The 18,426-nt window shown below is 41.4% G+C and overlaps 1 protein-coding gene across 8 annotated transcripts in view; it reads left to right on the forward strand.

The window, feature by feature from the left end:
* LOC110986056 (uncharacterized) overlaps positions 1 to 17,140 on the forward strand; it is a 31,099-nt gene extending 13,959 nt beyond the window's left edge. For 7 of the 8 annotated variants that reach the window (XM_022247652.2, XM_022247653.2, XM_022247654.2 and 4 more), the window contains 4 exons: positions 8,538 to 8,597; positions 10,473 to 10,562; positions 12,541 to 12,678; positions 13,263 to 17,140. In XM_022247652.2, the coding sequence (XP_022103344.1) occupies positions 8,538 to 8,597; positions 10,473 to 10,562; positions 12,541 to 12,678; positions 13,263 to 13,522 (548 nt within the window). In that variant the 3' untranslated portion in view covers positions 13,523 to 17,140. The remainder of the gene's footprint in view (positions 1 to 8,537; positions 8,598 to 10,472; positions 10,563 to 12,540; positions 12,679 to 13,262) is intronic. The other variant, XM_087139112.1, reaches the window with a different exon arrangement.
* Positions 17,141 to 18,426: the final 1,286 nt, after the last annotated feature.

Raw genomic sequence — 18,426 nt, forward strand, 5'->3', positions numbered from 1 at the left:
TCCACCTATACATGGAGTACGCTCTAAAAAAAACCCAGAGAATTTTAGGGTGTTAACTCAACAGGTACTTTAATGTGAACGTTCAGGTGCCAGACACTGACTAGTCTAGCCACGGACGGATCCCCGTGCTGATCTTTAACGCGAAAAAAGGTCGTTCAGAGGTGTTTTGTAAAGACAGAAAAGGCAACAGGAATTATCTATTTCATTTTTTGAATTTATTTTTCTAACTTGCCGAGTTAGAAAAAAGGGTCGAGTGGGAAACTGGAAGCAGAAGTATTTTTAGGCCTTATTTCTTAAAACGTTTTAATTTGTATGTTTTTATACTTACATCTGCAACCTTTCGAAAGAAACTTCGTTATTTTCACGAGTCCCCCGCTTTTCGTTGTCGCCTTGAGGAAAACACGTGCACAAAGCTCAATGCATTAAAGCAATGCTGCGCTGGTTCCCGCCACGCCGCTCGTATGCAAAACAACGTGTGTTGGAAACGTTGTTACACTACATTGGCCGTAAATGCACGCAACCTTACAGCTGCACGTCGAAAAGCATCGATGTTGTAAGGAGATTTCTGCAAGCCTTAATTCACTGAACTTAGTCTCTTGTTAGATGTGTGTATTTTTTATGTTCACGAGTTTCATTTGAGGTTGTTTTGCTCGTACTTGAACCGAGCGTGCTTCCAAAACATTTCTTTCTGCGGCACGAGGTTTATCGCCCGCCCGTCCGGATGAATCATGTACACTTACAAAGCGACGCACGGACATGGTTGGCCAGTTTGCCGTCGCGATTACCTTAGTGGTATAAATTGTCCATAAAATAAAAATTGTCCACTGTAGGAACATAGGTTAAGGCAAGTTTTTAGCACTTTTTGTGGCAATTTGTGGCGGCTTTCGTCCCCATTCGTCCCCAGTCATGCCATTCAATCAGCACAAAATATGACCAAAAGAAATTCTTTTCCTACTTATCGACCCTATTGTTGAAAAGCATGTAATCGGAAGCACAAATTTTGGGGCCTAATGTGGTTAATGTGGGCGTGTCCAAATTACTTGGTTTCGGCCTAAAATTACCCTCAATTCTATGGCACTGGCCGCAGTTCTCATTTAGTTGTGTGTAATTTCTAGCCACAGCAAAGTGACTGGGGCGCAGCCTAGCCCTAAGTCCCAAATCCTCCGATTTCAATACGATTTTGCTCACACCCTTGGGGGTTAGCGTTTTTAATAGTCAATAAAACAGAAAGGGAATTCGAAAATTCAATATAACTTCCCTACTATGCGCACATTGAACTACATGAGGAGCGCCATGTGTAAACCAGTGAAAGGTAAATATCGGCCATGAACGTCAGCTCTAAGGAGAGTTTGCTGCTAGGTAACGAAGCGCCCTCTGTAATTCACGCTCTGAACCTGTTTCGTGGTAGCTCCACTCCGACAACTGTTCCGTAAAACGTACCTAAAAGATTCCGTAACTTGTTCTTTAATTCTCAAACAGTTGTGCAAACATCATGATTATTATTTTTACACATGGAATTAGTTTCAAGGCCCGAAAGAATCTGAATAGCAAATAATATCTTGCCTACAGACCTCACCCCCAAAACATTGTGCCATCATAACGCAATATTTTCTTGAGCCTTTGACGTTGTAAACTTAGGTAACAGGCAGGATTATGTGATGTCTTTGATAACGGTTGGTACCGGAAGAGGCTTTTGTAGGCTAAATTCCGTGCGAAACCGTTGATCTGTCCAGCGTGCCAGCCAAAAAACATCGTGGTGTGCAGCGAATTTGCGAATGAACAGTTAAAGTTCAGACCTGGTACCGAACTTGAGAGTATAAGGCTGAGTACTTGAGCTTTATGGCAGGCACTCAGATGATAGTTCTGCTTGTATTTCCGTATATACGGGTGTAATGCATGGTTGACAAAGGTCGGGATGTATTAGGTGATGGTTTCCGGGCAACTCTATTAATTAGCCTCTAGCCAGCTGTGTCTATAAATCCTCTCGTGCAATCCCAGGCCCAAAACACCAGAAGACTTTTATATTTGTAGGGATTTTTTCGAGCCCCTGGAGACGACATTGGCTCTTAAAGACCAATTTCCCATTTGCGATTGGCTTCAGATAAGGACATTTGGCTCAATGACCACGGCAGCTGGAAATACAGATAGTGAAACGAAGGCAGCGTTTTAATGTACACCAGTTAATGTCTAACTGCAGACAGTCATAATTCACTGAAGACACTTGAAAGCCATACACAGCAACGTGCGTTATTAGAAATCGTAATGATATCGTTAAATGATGTTAATAAAAAGGTCGGAGTCTTTCCCATGTTGGGTCCACTTGTCCATGTAACATCGACCGGTACGCTGCTTTACGAGCTGCTCTCTGACCCAGCTGTGGTAAAAAGTATCCGAATTTCTTAGGCATTAGGGTACGGACCGATCTGGTTCTCTCACAGTATCTCAAATCAGTGTTTAATTTTGCGTCTAGGGTATTCGACTGGAGCGATTGTTCATTTTGTGAAATGGAAAAATGGAATACGTTTTCGGCAGTTGCAATCTGTCAATCACTCCAAATAAACCTGCGGTATTCACCTTTTATGATAATATGCAAACTAGAAAAAAGTAAAATTGTTTGTGGGGATTAAGTGTGATATTTTACAATGATGTGGTTACTCCACCCGGCCATAGTTTGATACCAACTCGTCTGAATGCGTTGTACATAAAAACAGAACCTGACGTTGCACGCCCTGTAGACGACGTGCCCTATGACTTTTGCCAGCGGCATTCGTGCGCGTACCCTCCGCAAAACAACGCAGCCATGCAGAACCGCCGGTCTTGACTCGTCTGGCTCCTTCCTTTAAACCAACATGCTTTACTGAAAATTCTATTTTCACTTTATAATACATGTATGCATCATTATTTCCAGTGATAACCATAGAACCGGTTTGCTCTTCCACGTGATAAATCGGTGTCGCGTGAACAAGACACACGATTTTAAAAACGCACAGGCGTATTATGTCGTAGAAAAAGACCTCGCAGTTAAGAAAGTGTCCAGACCTATCTGTCCTCAGCCGATTTCTTATAAACATCTCCTATTCTTTTGATTGGAGGCGGGAGAACAACAGGCGTGAATGGATCCCCCATTGTCGCCAGCCTAATCCTGGTCTGTCAAGACCAGAAATGATGACAAATTGCTGAACGAGGTCGTTTATTAGTGCTGGGAAAAATTCCCCGCTGCGGAAGATTCGGAGTAAATATATACGACACTGATCTCCACCACATATGATGCGCCGGAGTGCATCACCATGGCAACGTGATGCTCGCATCGTTGATGGCACTTATGTGTGTTGTAAGCTGTTTTATGAGCGGTATCTCTCTTGATCCCCGGATGTCTGTAGGTTTAGTGCAGGCTGAGTACAGTTACCCTTCTCTTGTTCTCTGTTTGCCTTGTTATTGAATGGATCTTTTGAGCACTCACGCTCTGTAAAGTTGAAATTGCTATTATACTTTTTCACAGGCCGCAGTGGACTTTTATGCAATAGGCCAGGACGAAAAAAATTCAAACATGTATTGTCACATTCTGAAAGCATGTTGTAGCTGACATTTGGAAACCAAATGACTCAATTTTGCTTTCATTATGGTTGTTTAGTTTAATACCCGATCAAAAGTCACAAGTAGATCACTAGACTACAAAACTGTTCAAGCAAGACTTTTTTATTAATGATAGTAAAAGTTCACCAATAATCAAGCATTTTGCGACATGTAACGGCCGTCTTGTTTTTCGTCAAGGCCTTTTGTGGATATGATCTTTTTAGCAATGAAAAGAGGTAGCATTCACTGTGCAGCACTAATATGACACGACATTCAACACAACATCCTGGGTTTTTTGTGGTGGATTGAAAGACACGGGTTGTGCTTGGCAACTGTCAGATTGATCGCTGTGATTATGAAGGCAAAATGAGACGAAGGTGTATGGATAACATCGCAGGGAATGGGATTATACCTGGACTCCACATTACATAATGCTATCACGGAAAACCCTCGGGGGTTCGGCTCCAGACTCAAGTGGCGTGATGACTTGGAGTGTGCAATGCCGCTTAGCATAATGTTAAAAATTGAAGAGATTTTTTTTCTCTTGGCTGATGGATGTTGTGCATTATTGATAGTGACATTCAGGGCCGTCGTGCAAGAGAAATGAAGCCTTAAAACAAAAGAGCATAGCCAAGACAAAACCAGACCCCTTGTCACTCGATCTGTTGTCTCTTGGCATGGCAAAGCATAGGCCTACTTGGTCTGTAAAGGGTAGCTGCAATCAATGGTTTTTATTACAAACATGTAAAATGCACCTTTGTGCCACATTAAACCTTATTTTCAACTTTGGTTTCACAATTTCAAAGGGTATTTTAATGCTTTTTTGGTTATTTATGCTAATGAGTATTTCAATATTACATTAGTTTGTACACAAAAGAAGTCCTGCGTTTTTGTAGATTTCCCTGGACTAATTTTTTTCCTTCTTTGCTGATTCATTGGTGTTTGTGTGCATAGCAGTAAAAATCATCAATCCCTCTCTCAAAAATGTTTGTAGTTAGTAAATTCTGGGTTTGCCATTTCAATAGAAATACCTATGCACTGAACCATGTCTTCCTTAGATGACTTTACAGCCACAGCGCCCTCAGTTGTCCAGGAAAACATGGGTAATTTGATTGTTTAAAAGTGTGCACATTTCAGTGCATTTAACCAAATAGGCGAGTGTAAGAGCTTTCATGAATTGAACAAAAGTAAAAAGATGCAGCTTTTGTGTCGAAAGAAAAATTCATTGCGGCCACACTTTGACAACTTAATGAAGTTATAGCAAAAAATGTAGTTTTTATCGACGTTTAATCATTGATAAAAGACATGAATGCTATTGAGGCTACGTTTTCAGTTCTGCACTACGTGTAGTTCTGCTCTGTGACTCTCGATCGAGCGAGTGTCCATTTGAAACAATCCTGGTACAAGGGGATCAATGTTTTCAGGAAGGTCTTGTTTACTGCAATGCCTAATCTAAAACAAGCTGTCATTCAACTTTACCCATTCTATTGTTAGCGTGTCCTTCCAAGTATTTTTAATCCTTTTGTTAGGCATCCTTACATTTTATCTTCTCACATTTGTCTTACCCCTTTTGTCTTTGTCTTAGCAGTAGGCCTGATGTTTGAAGTAAAATGACTTTACAAACAAATAGCCGTTGTGGAATCGGCGTAAACGTCAATTTGCAACTCTGAACGACTATTGCATGTCTTGCCTGCCCGGAAGGCTGCTGACTTTTTGGATCGAAACCACGTGTATACTGGAGACAGTGGTGATCGTTATCTACGGCGACTCACGCTCTTATACTCTCGACCTTAACGTACAAGGGATGTCAGGGAGCACTTGACTCGATAGGCACTGTCATTTTCTTGCGATCGCTCGCTCGTCACACGACACGAGTATCTGCTGTCATATCTTGGTTGCCTCACTGAGCTTGTGACATGTCATTATAGAGAGTAATACTGGTTAAATATCGCGAGTGGGGCTGTAACGAGGCACCCCTTGCGACACAATTTTCGGTATGGTTCGCGTCTCGTCTCGTCGTGATGTGTCGTGTTACTTTCCTCTGCTTTGCTTAAACCGCACACAGATTGTTGTATTTGATGGCATGGGGAAAGTGGGAGGCAGAGTTCATAAAGACCTCATTTTCTCGGAGGGATCTACTTCAAACACATATCTTGTTTAGTTTCCACCAAATTCATCTATTTTTTCCATCCCACAGTCAAAAAAAGGAAATTTCGAAAAAAATAGCTTGAAACATCGTCCAGACAAATTGCATTTTGCATCTAACATTTGAGGTAACAAATATTCAGCTATGCGTAAAAGATAATGACAACCATTCATAGACAAGACGTGACTAACCATTCTGGAGAAGAAAAGGCACCGCGTCCAATAAATTCCCGATTTCCGTTGCTGGGAGACTGCCAAAAATTCAATATGAAGAAATCATCACGGAACGACGTGACGTGACATCTAATAAGGCCATCCCTGTTGTGCGCGATCGGCCAAATTTCACATGCGTTTTTCTTCCCCATGCCATACACTGTCTTATCGTTCAAGGTCCGTGGAACTGGTAAAGTAGATAAATATATATATACATGTATATATATATATGTGTGGGTTGTGATTTGCATAGTCTTTTCTGCTTTCGCCTGAGTTTGAAGCTGTTTGTCAGCTTCCCAGGCATTTATCCGGTTTGTTGTGGGGGTCTGAATATCATATTATGAGAACATGCGACTTTATTCCATTAATTTAAATGTTATTGACGTAAAGCAGATGGCTCTCGAGATAACTTGAGCAGGCAAGATGTGGGCAGATAAGCTCTGATATGAGGCCCATCAAGGCAGTCACCCTGCGTGCTGTGTACAACATAGACACAGGCAGAGATGCCTGCTATGTACCGCCAGGACGTTTCAAGTGGCATCTGTGGAACAGCTAAATCACAATGAATGTAGTTCAAAATGCAGCTTCACCACAGAATAGAGGGCGTCCCCCCCCTTCACGCTTGTTTATTTGACTTCCCCAATGGTTCACAGCCTGTCTTTGATATATATAAAAAAAAATGGTCATAACTCTATGTACCAACCCGTACAGGTTTCATCTAACGTTACTTTAATAAATCCAGTCATGTGATCGACCAGTCGTTTTACGCTCCAGCAAAAAGACCATAGAAGTGGCAGTTACGGAAGCATTGTGCCGAAAAGTGTTTAAAAAAACCCGTCAAGGGCCAGATATTTGGTACAAACCTTGTATAGCGCTCCCCCTATCACTTGGGCTGTCCTGAGGTACAGTGATGTCTCGTCACATAGTTTGTGCTTATGTCTTGCAAGTTGGGGAGATTTAAAATGACAGGGTACCAGTCACGTCCCTTGACCTGAAGGTAACAGACGCAGTCACCAAACTACCATAAACCATCGGTTCATTATTTCATCAATGATTTAAGAAGGCTGGTTAAAGTACGTGGCAGACAATAACGGTATATGTAGATATAAATGGCTGATCACCCGATCGAATAGAGCTTGATAATCCTTCTGGCAGCAACACAGTTCAGTACGCTTTGCTCCTTGTGAGAAATGTGCATCTTGACTTAACTTGGCTCACATCCAAACCATGCTGAAATGTCTGCCAGCCAATGAACGACGAAGGGATACGATTCTTGCGTATGTACCTTTTCATAACCTCTCATCCCTGAAGCAGCTGCTCTGTGCGGAGATAAGCACCAGCTTTGTAAGCAGGCCCTGTCGAGGTCTGTGGTAAAAATCTGAACTTAGTCTTTTTTTAATGAAACTCCATGTCTTGCTTGTCATGTTTATAAAATTTACATGGGAGTCAAATCACAGTGGCAAGTGGTTTGGTTGATGGAAGTACAACACTGACCAGAAGATAATCTAAATGGCCTTAGCATGAACAACGTGTAAGGTCGATTCATTGCTTTCAACAGGTTTCTAAGTCTTAGACATTTTGTTCTAAGTCATAGGATGTTTAAATTGACTTTGGTATCAGTTAATATTTTATTTACTCTACTACTGCATAAGATGTGATTGAGAACTCTTTAAGCGAGAAGTGCCCAGGATGGTTAAGGCATAAAATGGGGCAAATGTCTCGTGTAGGCATCGTGTCGAAACTCCTCAAATCATCTGAATGTATCTTGAACCGAGTGGAAAGGTACCATCTCCCCCTCCCCCCCCCCTTTTTCTGCTGTGTAATTTCTCCACGAGGCTGATGACCCAGTTGCTGTGGCAACCAGAATTCCCCTCCCGTGGATCGAGCAGAAAATACTCGGCGTGTCAGTCGGGCCTCCATGACAACAGCCGATGCTGTTTACGGATGACTTCCTGCCAATTTTCCTCCATATCTTAGTACCAAGGCTGCAACTTGACTAGCAAAGACCAAATTACTGTATAACAGAATCATCGATTATTCAGATGGGTATTTTCTTCATAAACAACCAGCAGCAATGCCATTGACTGTCGCTTTCTTCTTGTTAAGGTTTAGATAAGGTATAAACAAGATAGGAAATTATTTCCAATCGCATTAACGATTTGATATGCAAAGACGCTTTGTATGTTTAAGGTGTTAAAATCAAATGTTTAAAGAAAAAGGCATTTTAAATCTAAACGTGATCACACAGAAGTTTTGATGAAGAGATTGTTGAAAGAAAGACTTAATGCAGTGAGCCTTAGAGATTTCATGGGGTATTTTGGTATTTTTGGAGGTCCTGGGGGACAAAAGGTGTTTTTTTCCGAAATTGAGTATTTTTTTAATCTGTAAATTACCGTCATAACCCCCCCCCATGCGGCACTTTGTTATCAGAGTCAGTTCAATGAAAACCCGTTGAGGTGGCAACCAACGAACGTTTTTATACCAATTTCGTTTTTAGAAAATCACTTTTTTAAGCCAAGTCTTTTCACTATTATAGCGCCCTCTGACAAATCCCAAGTTTGTGTATGTTGTGATTTAATTCTTTCGTTTTTGTTTTTTGTTCGTAGAATGGCTGTGTTCGAACATCATTGGCAGCCTTGCTTTGATGCAAAGTTCGAAACACCTGAGTAAGACCTCGACTTTCCTTTTCTTTGCTTGTGGATCCCCATGCTGTTTTGTCATGGACCTGATCGACTCTATCTCGCTCGAGATCCTGTCCCTATATTCCCCCTTACAGCCCCAGTATCGCCCTAGCCATGCAAGTTGTACTGTTCCCTCTGCTGACCTTTTTTTACTTGCTACCCATTTCACCTGCAATTGCGAGCTTTTTGAGGCGCCCAGTGGTGGCAAACGCACCTGTCCCACGTGAGTAGTCCGGTTTTGGTTGCATTAATTTGAACATGCACACATTAGCTCAAAATAAATTTGTGACGAGAACAAGTGAAAAATAAAAAGGCCAGGTATGTTTGCCGTCACCGAGCGCCTCAACGTTTCCCACTGTTTCTCCTCACTTTACCCTTATTGCAGGCTCATCCCGTTGCCCTTGAAAAAGACCGTATTCGCGGGAGACCCAATTTCAGACGTATTCCTGAACGTCTTGTATCCATTTAAACCTTAATGGGATGGTACCAGGTGATTTTGGCAGGTTGGAATGAAATCGTAGAAGAGAGTCTGGTTCTATAAAAATAACGTTTTCAAATGAATACACTACGTAGGGGAATCTGACTAAAATTTGGTCCCCTGCTAATACGGTCTATTCACTCGTACTCGCCGCCCCCACGTAAAACCCACTGGCTTCCGGTATTAATATTCATTCCCATCAAATTCTGCGAGGAAAGTGGATGACGCATGATGCAAAGTGTTGTAGGTAACTTACTATCATGATCAATGCCCGCGTATATTGTGCGCACACGCAATATTGTTGCCCCCAGGTCACCTGGGTAAATTAAATCTACCCAGTGAGACCCCAGGAAACATCCCAAGGTTCCGGCGCGCTTGGGGCGTTGGTTACAAGCGAATAACCTAGCATTGGAGCTCCCTCTATCCCTGTTTCACTTTCTACCTGATATTACCCAGTCTCTCCCGAATTCAAGACTTAAAATTTAAAATTACTGACCCTCAAATCTGAAAGTTTGCTGACCAAAATGATAAGCCCATTCATATCTGGAAAGAGAATGAGCGAATGATCGAACCACGACTTTGCCGATTATTAGCGCATGCGCACAAAATAAATGGAAGGGGTGAACATACATGGGTCTTTTGTTCATTGTTTTACTTTGTGATACGTTGGTGTGCTCACTTCTGAATGACACCTGACGGTACATGTTGGAAAGTACGAAGTTTTGTTAATCAGTAATGTCATGTGGAACAAAAATGGATGGATTTAAAAGATAGAAAGTCTGATTTTGCTAAACTTTTCTACACTCCATCAACGACGTCCCGTGGAGGACAAATCTGCTGCACGTGCGCGAACTAAAATGTGCAATTGAAATGTACCAGCGAAGATGTTTGTGAGATCTGCTGTAGTATTCCAACGGCAGAGAAACTGACAAGTCCAGCGCCAGAGAACTCTAACCAATCACGTTCATGAATTACATCGAGCATGCGTGCACAGTAGTCTCGTAAATGTGTGCAAGCCCTTGCGACGCACGCATACGGAACGTGCGGCTGGAAAAAGATCATGGTCCACACGGTTAGTGGGCACAGCTCATTGGATATGTCCCACATGGTGTATTCAAGTGTCTTGTTATTTAATATCCCCTCTTTGAAGTCGGCATGTTTCCCGCCTTGCCCCTCAAAACTTATGTTTGCTCTCAGAACCGGGCCTTTGCATACATTGGTTTAAATGCCCCGTTTTTGATTAGATTTCCCTGTACCCAAGCCCACCCGAGTCCCTTCCCCACAGAAATTTAAAAAGAAAATTCCAAATCAAAATGAAAAACTTTGCCATAATTGCTTACAAAAATATAATTATTTACTAAACCTGATATGATAACATACAGAGATTCTGAAGGCACGATCAGCGGACCTCGAATCATCTGTCACTGTCGGACCACAATCTGACTTAACAGTATACATAGAGACGTCAGAAGGTTAGTCCACATTCGACTCTGCCCGCGTCCGAATCAGCTGTTTTGTGGCTACGGCTATGGTTTTGGACATTAAAATGCAACAGTGAACAACCGTAGCCGTGGGCGAAAACATGCGTTTCGGACACGGCCACAGATCTCGGCTAGCCGGTAGGCGCAGTACGTGAACGTACCTCATACACAACATTTTTTCTGCCATTTCCCCTGCTTACTGTGTACTTTTCTAGCCAGATTAATTTTGCCGCACATGTTCACCCTAACGTCCCTGATGTTGCACGCTGAAAGCAGTAGGCACCCTCACGAGAGATATCTGCTCACCATCAAATTAGAATTTGGCTACAACGCTGTCATTAATAGAAACATCAATGGCTACGCCCCAGGCTTGTGAATGCAGTCCTCATTACCAGCAGGGCTGTTACCATGACAGCCTAGGCAAAAAAATAACATCATCATCTACCCCTCCCTCTTGCCATATCGTCATAAGCAGCATCAACATCAATCGGTGTCGTAAACTTCATCACCGTGTACACTCATCACTCTCTGGACCATCCCTAACAACCCTCCACAGAACACTGCATAGAACAGCATTGGCATCAAGGTTGAAATTTCAACTCACCAAACAAAACGGATAGTAATTGCATTATCATCAGCCAAAGCTATGTACAGTCAATAATTACATCACCGCAAAGCTCATGCATCAACGAATATCATTGTCAGTCGAACTACCAGCATTATCAACAGACAGCAGTCTCTGTGGAATTAACTTTCTGTTTCATGTTAATGTTACTTGATAGACCTCAATATTCCCTACACAGTCTTCACAAAAAGATGTTCATCGTTAATATGCTGTACCCAGAACAAATTACGCTCACACAACCTTCAAGCACTACATTATTTTCGTCCTCGCAACTTTTCCTCCTTTACTTTCTATATACTGACCAGCAGACACCGGGAAATAAGCATTCATTAACATTCATTACGAGAATAATATATTTTGAAAGAACTAAATATCTGTAAGAATATCTTGACTGATTTTTCACGAAAGGCCGCAAATTGTCCTTGCCTCTGCCTACACCCACCTACATGCACGCACTTTTCGCTCACCCCTATCTTTCCACCGTAGAATAGTTCTTATCACGTTTGAATGAAATGCACCCAGAAACTCGATATTTTCTCTTTTTTTCAAGATCGTGAAGCATGAAAGATTTCTTTTCACTTTCAGTGCACTTGTGCTATTGTATCTCCCAATCCACTTGCCGTGCAGCCTGGCGGGAGCATTTTCGTTTGCCTGTTTTTATCAAAGGTTGTCTCATACCCTACTTTATTTTTATTTTAGTCCAACAACGAGTTGTGTTTATATTATGTGGTTCACCTTACAAGAATCAATCGCTGCTACTCCATACATCAACAAATCTTCACTTACCAACGTGACAGTTCTATATTATTGGAGATGACTTATGAAAGTAGTACTGTGCAATTATCGTTATCGTATGAAAACGAAATGGCTGAGACAGCTTGTATCAGCAGGAGCGCACGCTGCTTCACGTATCCTTGGCGTTTTTCGCTATTGTGTTCGTATTTATTAAGTTCTTTGTTTCTGGTGCTGAAACCAGGGGATTCTGCATAAAAAAATATATAAACACACAGCGCTCTCCATTTGCCATACGGAGTCCTCTGAGGGTCAACCCTTCTTTCCTTCTGGTGTGTGATGCCAACTCCTGGTTTCTTCCAAAATGTCACCGTGAGAAGGGATCCAATCGTATTTATAAATGTGGTGATATATCAAGTTACTTCTCTTTTTTCTTATTGTGAGTTTAGTAAGCGAAACTTCCGGCAGTCCGTTCTTAAACCACTTTGCTGTTGTTTCGCTCTTATTCGTTCTTTAAGGCTTGTTTGACGATGGATTTTGTTGGTTTGCCGGATCTGTAAAATATCAAAGAGACTACGTAGCCTTTTTCTCAGTGTTTTTGTTCTTAAACAGTCTATTTTCAGTCTATGTTGGCGTTTGAATTGATCAGCGTGGCGGCAACACTGGCCGGCAGCTGCATAGCGACAGTCGCCATTTACAAACAACAACCACTTGCTGTGCTGGTTGCCGCATTCACCATGTTTTTCGCAGGTAACTATGAAAATCACTTCATTGTCTAAACTCATGAAAATTGAAAAGTCAGGTTCCTATGCCCCGGTTGTGTGTAAACGTCTTATGCAGTCGTGACCTATGTGTATACGACCTGCACCTCCTGTCTGAGACAAAAGGATGAAGGAACCGTATAAGGGGATTTTTACGACTTGAAACCATGGAGTATAGTGTTTTACATGTTACGATGACTTCCCACCTCCTTTACAGCAGTGAACTGGAGAGGTTTCAACCATTTCGATTTTATGTTTTATTTTATGATTATTTCCATATTCATGATTAAGGTGTGATGTCATTTAAAGCAGAACAGGAGTGTGTCTGTAGTTTTGTGCAATGACATGTAGGTATTACAGTTTTCTCCTCTTGTTTATATTATCGAGAGACTTTACGTGTTGCTCTTATTGCTAAAGTGGTGGCCAGTATTCCTTCACAACTTGAATGGTCGTTGGGTTATTTTGGAGGATTACTTTTGAAGGATTTAATATGCTTGAAAATAAGTTGAGCTGGAGATCCACTGCATGTATTCTCTGATAGTTACTGTGGCACTAGTTTCTATGCTTTTTCAGGACTGTTCATGCTAGTCGGCCACGTGATGATGCTCAGTATCCACAAGGCCAATAACGACGGGACCAACGAGAATAGCTGGTACTACGGCTGGTCCTTCATCGTTGCCTGGTTGTCCTTCTGTATGTGTCTTGTGTCTGGAACCATAAACTGTGTTGTGTACCGCAACTTCCGAAAGATGTCCGAGGAACTCACGGGGACGCCCTCTCGCGTCAAGTACGCCAACCGGCCGCCGCCTGTCAACCTCGGCTCCAGCATATGAATGGGGCGCCATCTGTCGTTCACACCACTCCAGCGTCTTTTACATTTTTAAGGAAGAGGAGAGCACGATGACGTACCAATCTTCGGATGGAATACACGTGATGGTTATTTAAGTCATGGATTTAAAACAGAGTACAGCCTCATATAACTCAGTTACAGTTCTGAATGCTATCCATCTAACCTTTATCACGTTTATGTTGCAGTAGTGTAAAGTAGAGTCACAATCTTCACAAACTCACCATCTGACGAGTAGAATTTAACATTGATCGGATGCTTATGACGGACATAACTCATGCCGCAACATTTACTACAGAACGTGTGCCGGCACATCACTGCCATAGGAACTTGGGAAGTGTCCACTCACGGCCTCCGTGAACATGAGTGAAGCTGGTTTACCGTGCGACCACTCACGGTGTTCAGACGCAGCGTAGTAACCGTCAGCAATTTGTTGGATTAACGGTTTGATTTTGGTTTTTTAAGGAATAAACGCAATACAGGACTCTGCAATTTTCTAAAGACGCGTTTGGTATTAAAAAATATATCACGACACCATTTAGTTTCCAAAGTGCCTGCCACTGCGCTTCAGGCGTGAACTAAAGATGGCGTTGTTGAATTTCACAGCCAGAGAATAAAGTGGGAAATGCTTATTTGCTGGTCCGGCGGTCGCCTTACCATTATGCAAACTGTTCACTTTGGCTGCGTCCACTCATGCAAATTTCGATACTCGCCCTTGACTGGTTCCAGACGTCTTATTGACGTCCTCCAAACATAGGGACCGGTAGCAGTTTTAAAAATCCGGCCTTCCGCCCGGTGTATGTAAATGAGGAAACGATGCCCACTCAATTCACAAATCAAGCTGATAGCATATTTTGCTTTTCTTCTTCGTTGCCGAAAATACCTCCACCGTAAATTGTTCATTTATCTAAAATTGAACACAATAACCGCTGATTGAAATAAATTGCAGTGTATGATTTATCGATGATAATTATTGAAAAATGAATTACCGCACTGTGATCAATAGAGGGTGGATAGGCACTCGTGTTTTATTCGCCGTCGCGTTGAAATGTCATTCATGTTAAAGCATTGCTACAGACCTTTTCACAAATAAATTCATAATAATGCACGCATGTGCAAAAATGGCCTCGGCGGCAAGGGCCATTGAAAATGTACAGGGGTGCGATTTTAATTATTTTCTCTTAGATTTTCTGGCTTTGTTAAGTTTTTTCTTCAGAAAACCCCGTTAAATCGTTTTTGACATGAGTTTTTAATCTAAGCAGGATTTTTCCCACTTAATCTCGTGCAAGCAGGAAAACTCACGATTAGATTAGAAACTAATAGTAAAAACGATTTAATGGGATTTTCGGAAGGAAAAAAATGAACAAAGCCAGAAAACCAGCGCAATCGTCCAATAGGAGCCTGCAAATCGTGGCGCGTCCACCTTTGTGACGAAGTCACTTACGAACCGGATTGACCTGACAAAAACTTAAATATTCAGCACCCGAATTGACAGGCCTAATCAAGCACGTTAAATCGCCGCGAGCTACCAGTCCCTAAAAGTAGAGACGGGGAACAGTGCAGGAAACGTTGCGTGCGCATTGCTGTCGGATCACACCGCGGAACGACCAGCTGTTCCTTTTCCACCGTCTGCCAGTCAAAGACCGTGCTATTACAGCCACTGTTCTCAAGTACATGTACAGTACATGCGCATCTTCATTGTGCGATAGAAACATGAACGGTAGACAATCGAACAACATATCTCGCGCATGGTGCGCGCCAGCGCCCAAGAAATTAATTTTTTGCAGGATCATTACAAACATGTTAAAAGTCTACAGTGCCTCTAGTGAATAGTCCTAAACGGCGTCCATGTAGTGCTGTCCCATACCACCAAGCCCATGGTACACAAGTCTTGGACCGAATAATTAATGTTTTCTTTGTAGTGCCTTTTCCACCTTTCCTTCAATATATTTCTGTTCCTTTCTCAATGTAACTGATCCAGGTCTCAACGGTCGTAAGTTTTAAATATTTATATTTCAAATTTATTATGCAACAAATGAGAAAAGACATCGACGGCAATCTTTCCTTTTAATCACGTCTGCTGATTCATTCTGTCCTCGATTAATCTTTCCATTTCGGATTACTGGTAACAGTTATCTTACTAATCTATATACGTGTATATCTGCGATAAGTACGTATATCTGTATTTAGTTGTAAATACCGATCTATCATCTATGCACGATTTTGTCACGTTTATCATGTAAAGTTGTACAAACCTTCAGTCTGGGTTTTTATTGTATACAAAGTGTGTATAACGCTGTGCTAACATGATCGTTCTATATGTGAGGTCTGGTTGACAGAGACTTACTTTGGACAAATCACAGAGCATGAACACAAACGTGTAGCCGCGGGTCCGGTTTGACGTGAAAATGCAGTGCCTCCTAATGACCATTACTTAATACAGATATTAAACCTCCTTGTAAACCAGTAATTACTTCGTGAACAATTGTACACTTCACCATCCTCATCAGTTTAATGTTTGAGTAATACTTTATATTACATAATATATCTTGAGATTGCCAGTGATTAATCCTCGTCGCGGACAAAGTCCGAATGAAAAATTTTATGGCAGTCCTTTTACATTAAAACAATTATGCAAGCCATTTCAAATGCCTATAATCCTGTTTTGTAATAATTATTGATCCTCAGTAGTATCATTTATAGGGAACAGAATAGCTACAGACGATAATGTATTACACTTAATACGACGTTTATTTCCTTTGTGTGAAACTTTTTTGCTGTCACAGTCTAAGTGTACGTTAATTGGGGTTGAACTTTCTGTGAATACCCAGGATACAAACACCATTTTGTTCAAAGGGGAAATTGTTAAAGGCGAATGAACTGCTTCGTGGTATCAGTTGCGTTTATTTCAAAAGTTCAAGGCAGTTTTACACCACTGCACGCTGCCAGCTACAGTTGGCCATCATGAAATGGGAAGTTCAACATGAAAACGAGACCCTCTTAAACCTCACTGGTGGAAATTGAAACGGTTGCTTTTCTACGGTTGAATACAGTGGTGTGCAAAATTACTTGAATACGGCATATTTTAGGTAGGCCTACAGTGTAAACGTACATGCATTTTAGTTCCCTTGATGAAATGGCATTCAGTGCAGTGAATCTATCCATGAAATTGTTTTCAACATTAGTGCTTGAATACATGTACATGGGCAAAATTATTCGAACATTCTGACATTCTGCATACGCACATTCTCCGTTTGGTTCTCAGCTGTTCAAACTTGGATACATTAATCTAAAGGACTTTAGACCAATCATCCTTTGTCTAATGTTTGTATTCGCAAAATTCAGGCACTTCACTCTATAGGTCTCCTTCAACGATGGCTTCTTAGCTGCTAATCTGTCAACAAGTCAACCTCCGATGCACATGTCAAAGAAGAAAGTGTCACACCATCAGTCAGCATGCTGTTGATGTCATCTCGAAGCTACCTTGAGCTGTTTCTCCGGTCTCCAATACTTAGAGTAATGTCTCTCTGAAGTTTCTGCTTCCACCCTTTCCCCTCATGGTGTTGGTATAAATTGGTGTCCATACACCTATCCAAAGTGTGTTTTACAGAGCTTGGGCTGCAACTTTTGTCTGTGGTTATTGATCGGTTACTCCATCCGGCAACAGAAAGGGCCTTTATTTGTGCCCTTTGCTAGGTTGTAAGTTCCTTCTTTGCCCTTTTCCCGTTCAAGCTGTGGTGATCTGTGCTCTGGGTTAGTTTGGATGGCCTTATATACTCGTTCTGCTAATAGGGGATTTTCAAAATGTGTTCAAAAATTTTATGCATACTTTGTTGACGAACGGTTGTTGCTGCTGATGATCACCAAAGCCTGTCAAAGCTTGTCAGCCAGTCTCCAGTTGACAGACAGAGCATATTACCCGAAAGTGCCCTCTGCATGGTTCCTATCAGAGCTACACATACATGTACTCACAACAGGATATTTTGCGTGGTGCTACCGCAAACCTGTTACCTCTACTTGCCACCTCCACCATGAAGAACTTGAAATCTTAACTAATGCATGGAAAGAACATTGCTACCGATTCGGAAAACAAACAAACAAACAAACTGCATAATGATGAGCAAGAAGTGAACGAATAGCTGGTTACTAGAGTTAGCTGGATTCTACGTCCTTAAATTTGAAAACATCAGATAACCGGTATATTTCACGACAAGCAATTTCAGTCTCAAATGTGCCAAGTTATCAAATAATTTCCATCTATACAAAACATTTGATGGTATATGGATTGCCATTTCATACTGAAGAACCTAATACGAAGTGTTGAAATAATTTTGCACACCACTGTAGGCCTATATTGGAAAGTGCAATAAAAAAGTGGCCGTCCAAACAACGGGGTTCTCAATGAAAATAGGACAAAAAGTCTGCAATATACTACCCGATGGCATTAACTGGATTATGTTTATCAGTTGTGATAGTGAACATGGCCCAAATTAAAGAAAAATTCAAATTATTCTGGCGAGATAATCCCTTTAAAATAAAAGACTGAATGTTTTCCGTGAACATCGTTCAAGGGGACACTTCTAAACAAATTTATTTGTGTTTTTTTCATCTGTAAATGGCTTTTATAAATTACAAAGTACAAAATCATTAACAGTGGCAATTATAGGCTTGAAAATCTATTACCCAAAAAAGTATGATTTTATCATTAGAAGCATTTACAAGAAAACAAATAATGCAGTTTTTAATCTTTTCATGTATCTCAATTGTTATCGGACAAATTCTAGGATATTCTCGAAATTAGCAACATAAAGCTGGATCTGCTCAGATTTTATTAGGGATGCTCGCGATATGAAAGCGTTTATACTCGATTTGTCGCGATTTAATCCAATA

This window comes from Acanthaster planci, linkage group LG07, assembly GCF_054643075.1.
Source record: "Acanthaster planci isolate LZ-2023a linkage group LG07, COTS_SCS, whole genome shotgun sequence".
Lineage (NCBI taxonomy): Eukaryota > Metazoa > Echinodermata > Asteroidea > Valvatida > Acanthasteridae > Acanthaster > Acanthaster planci.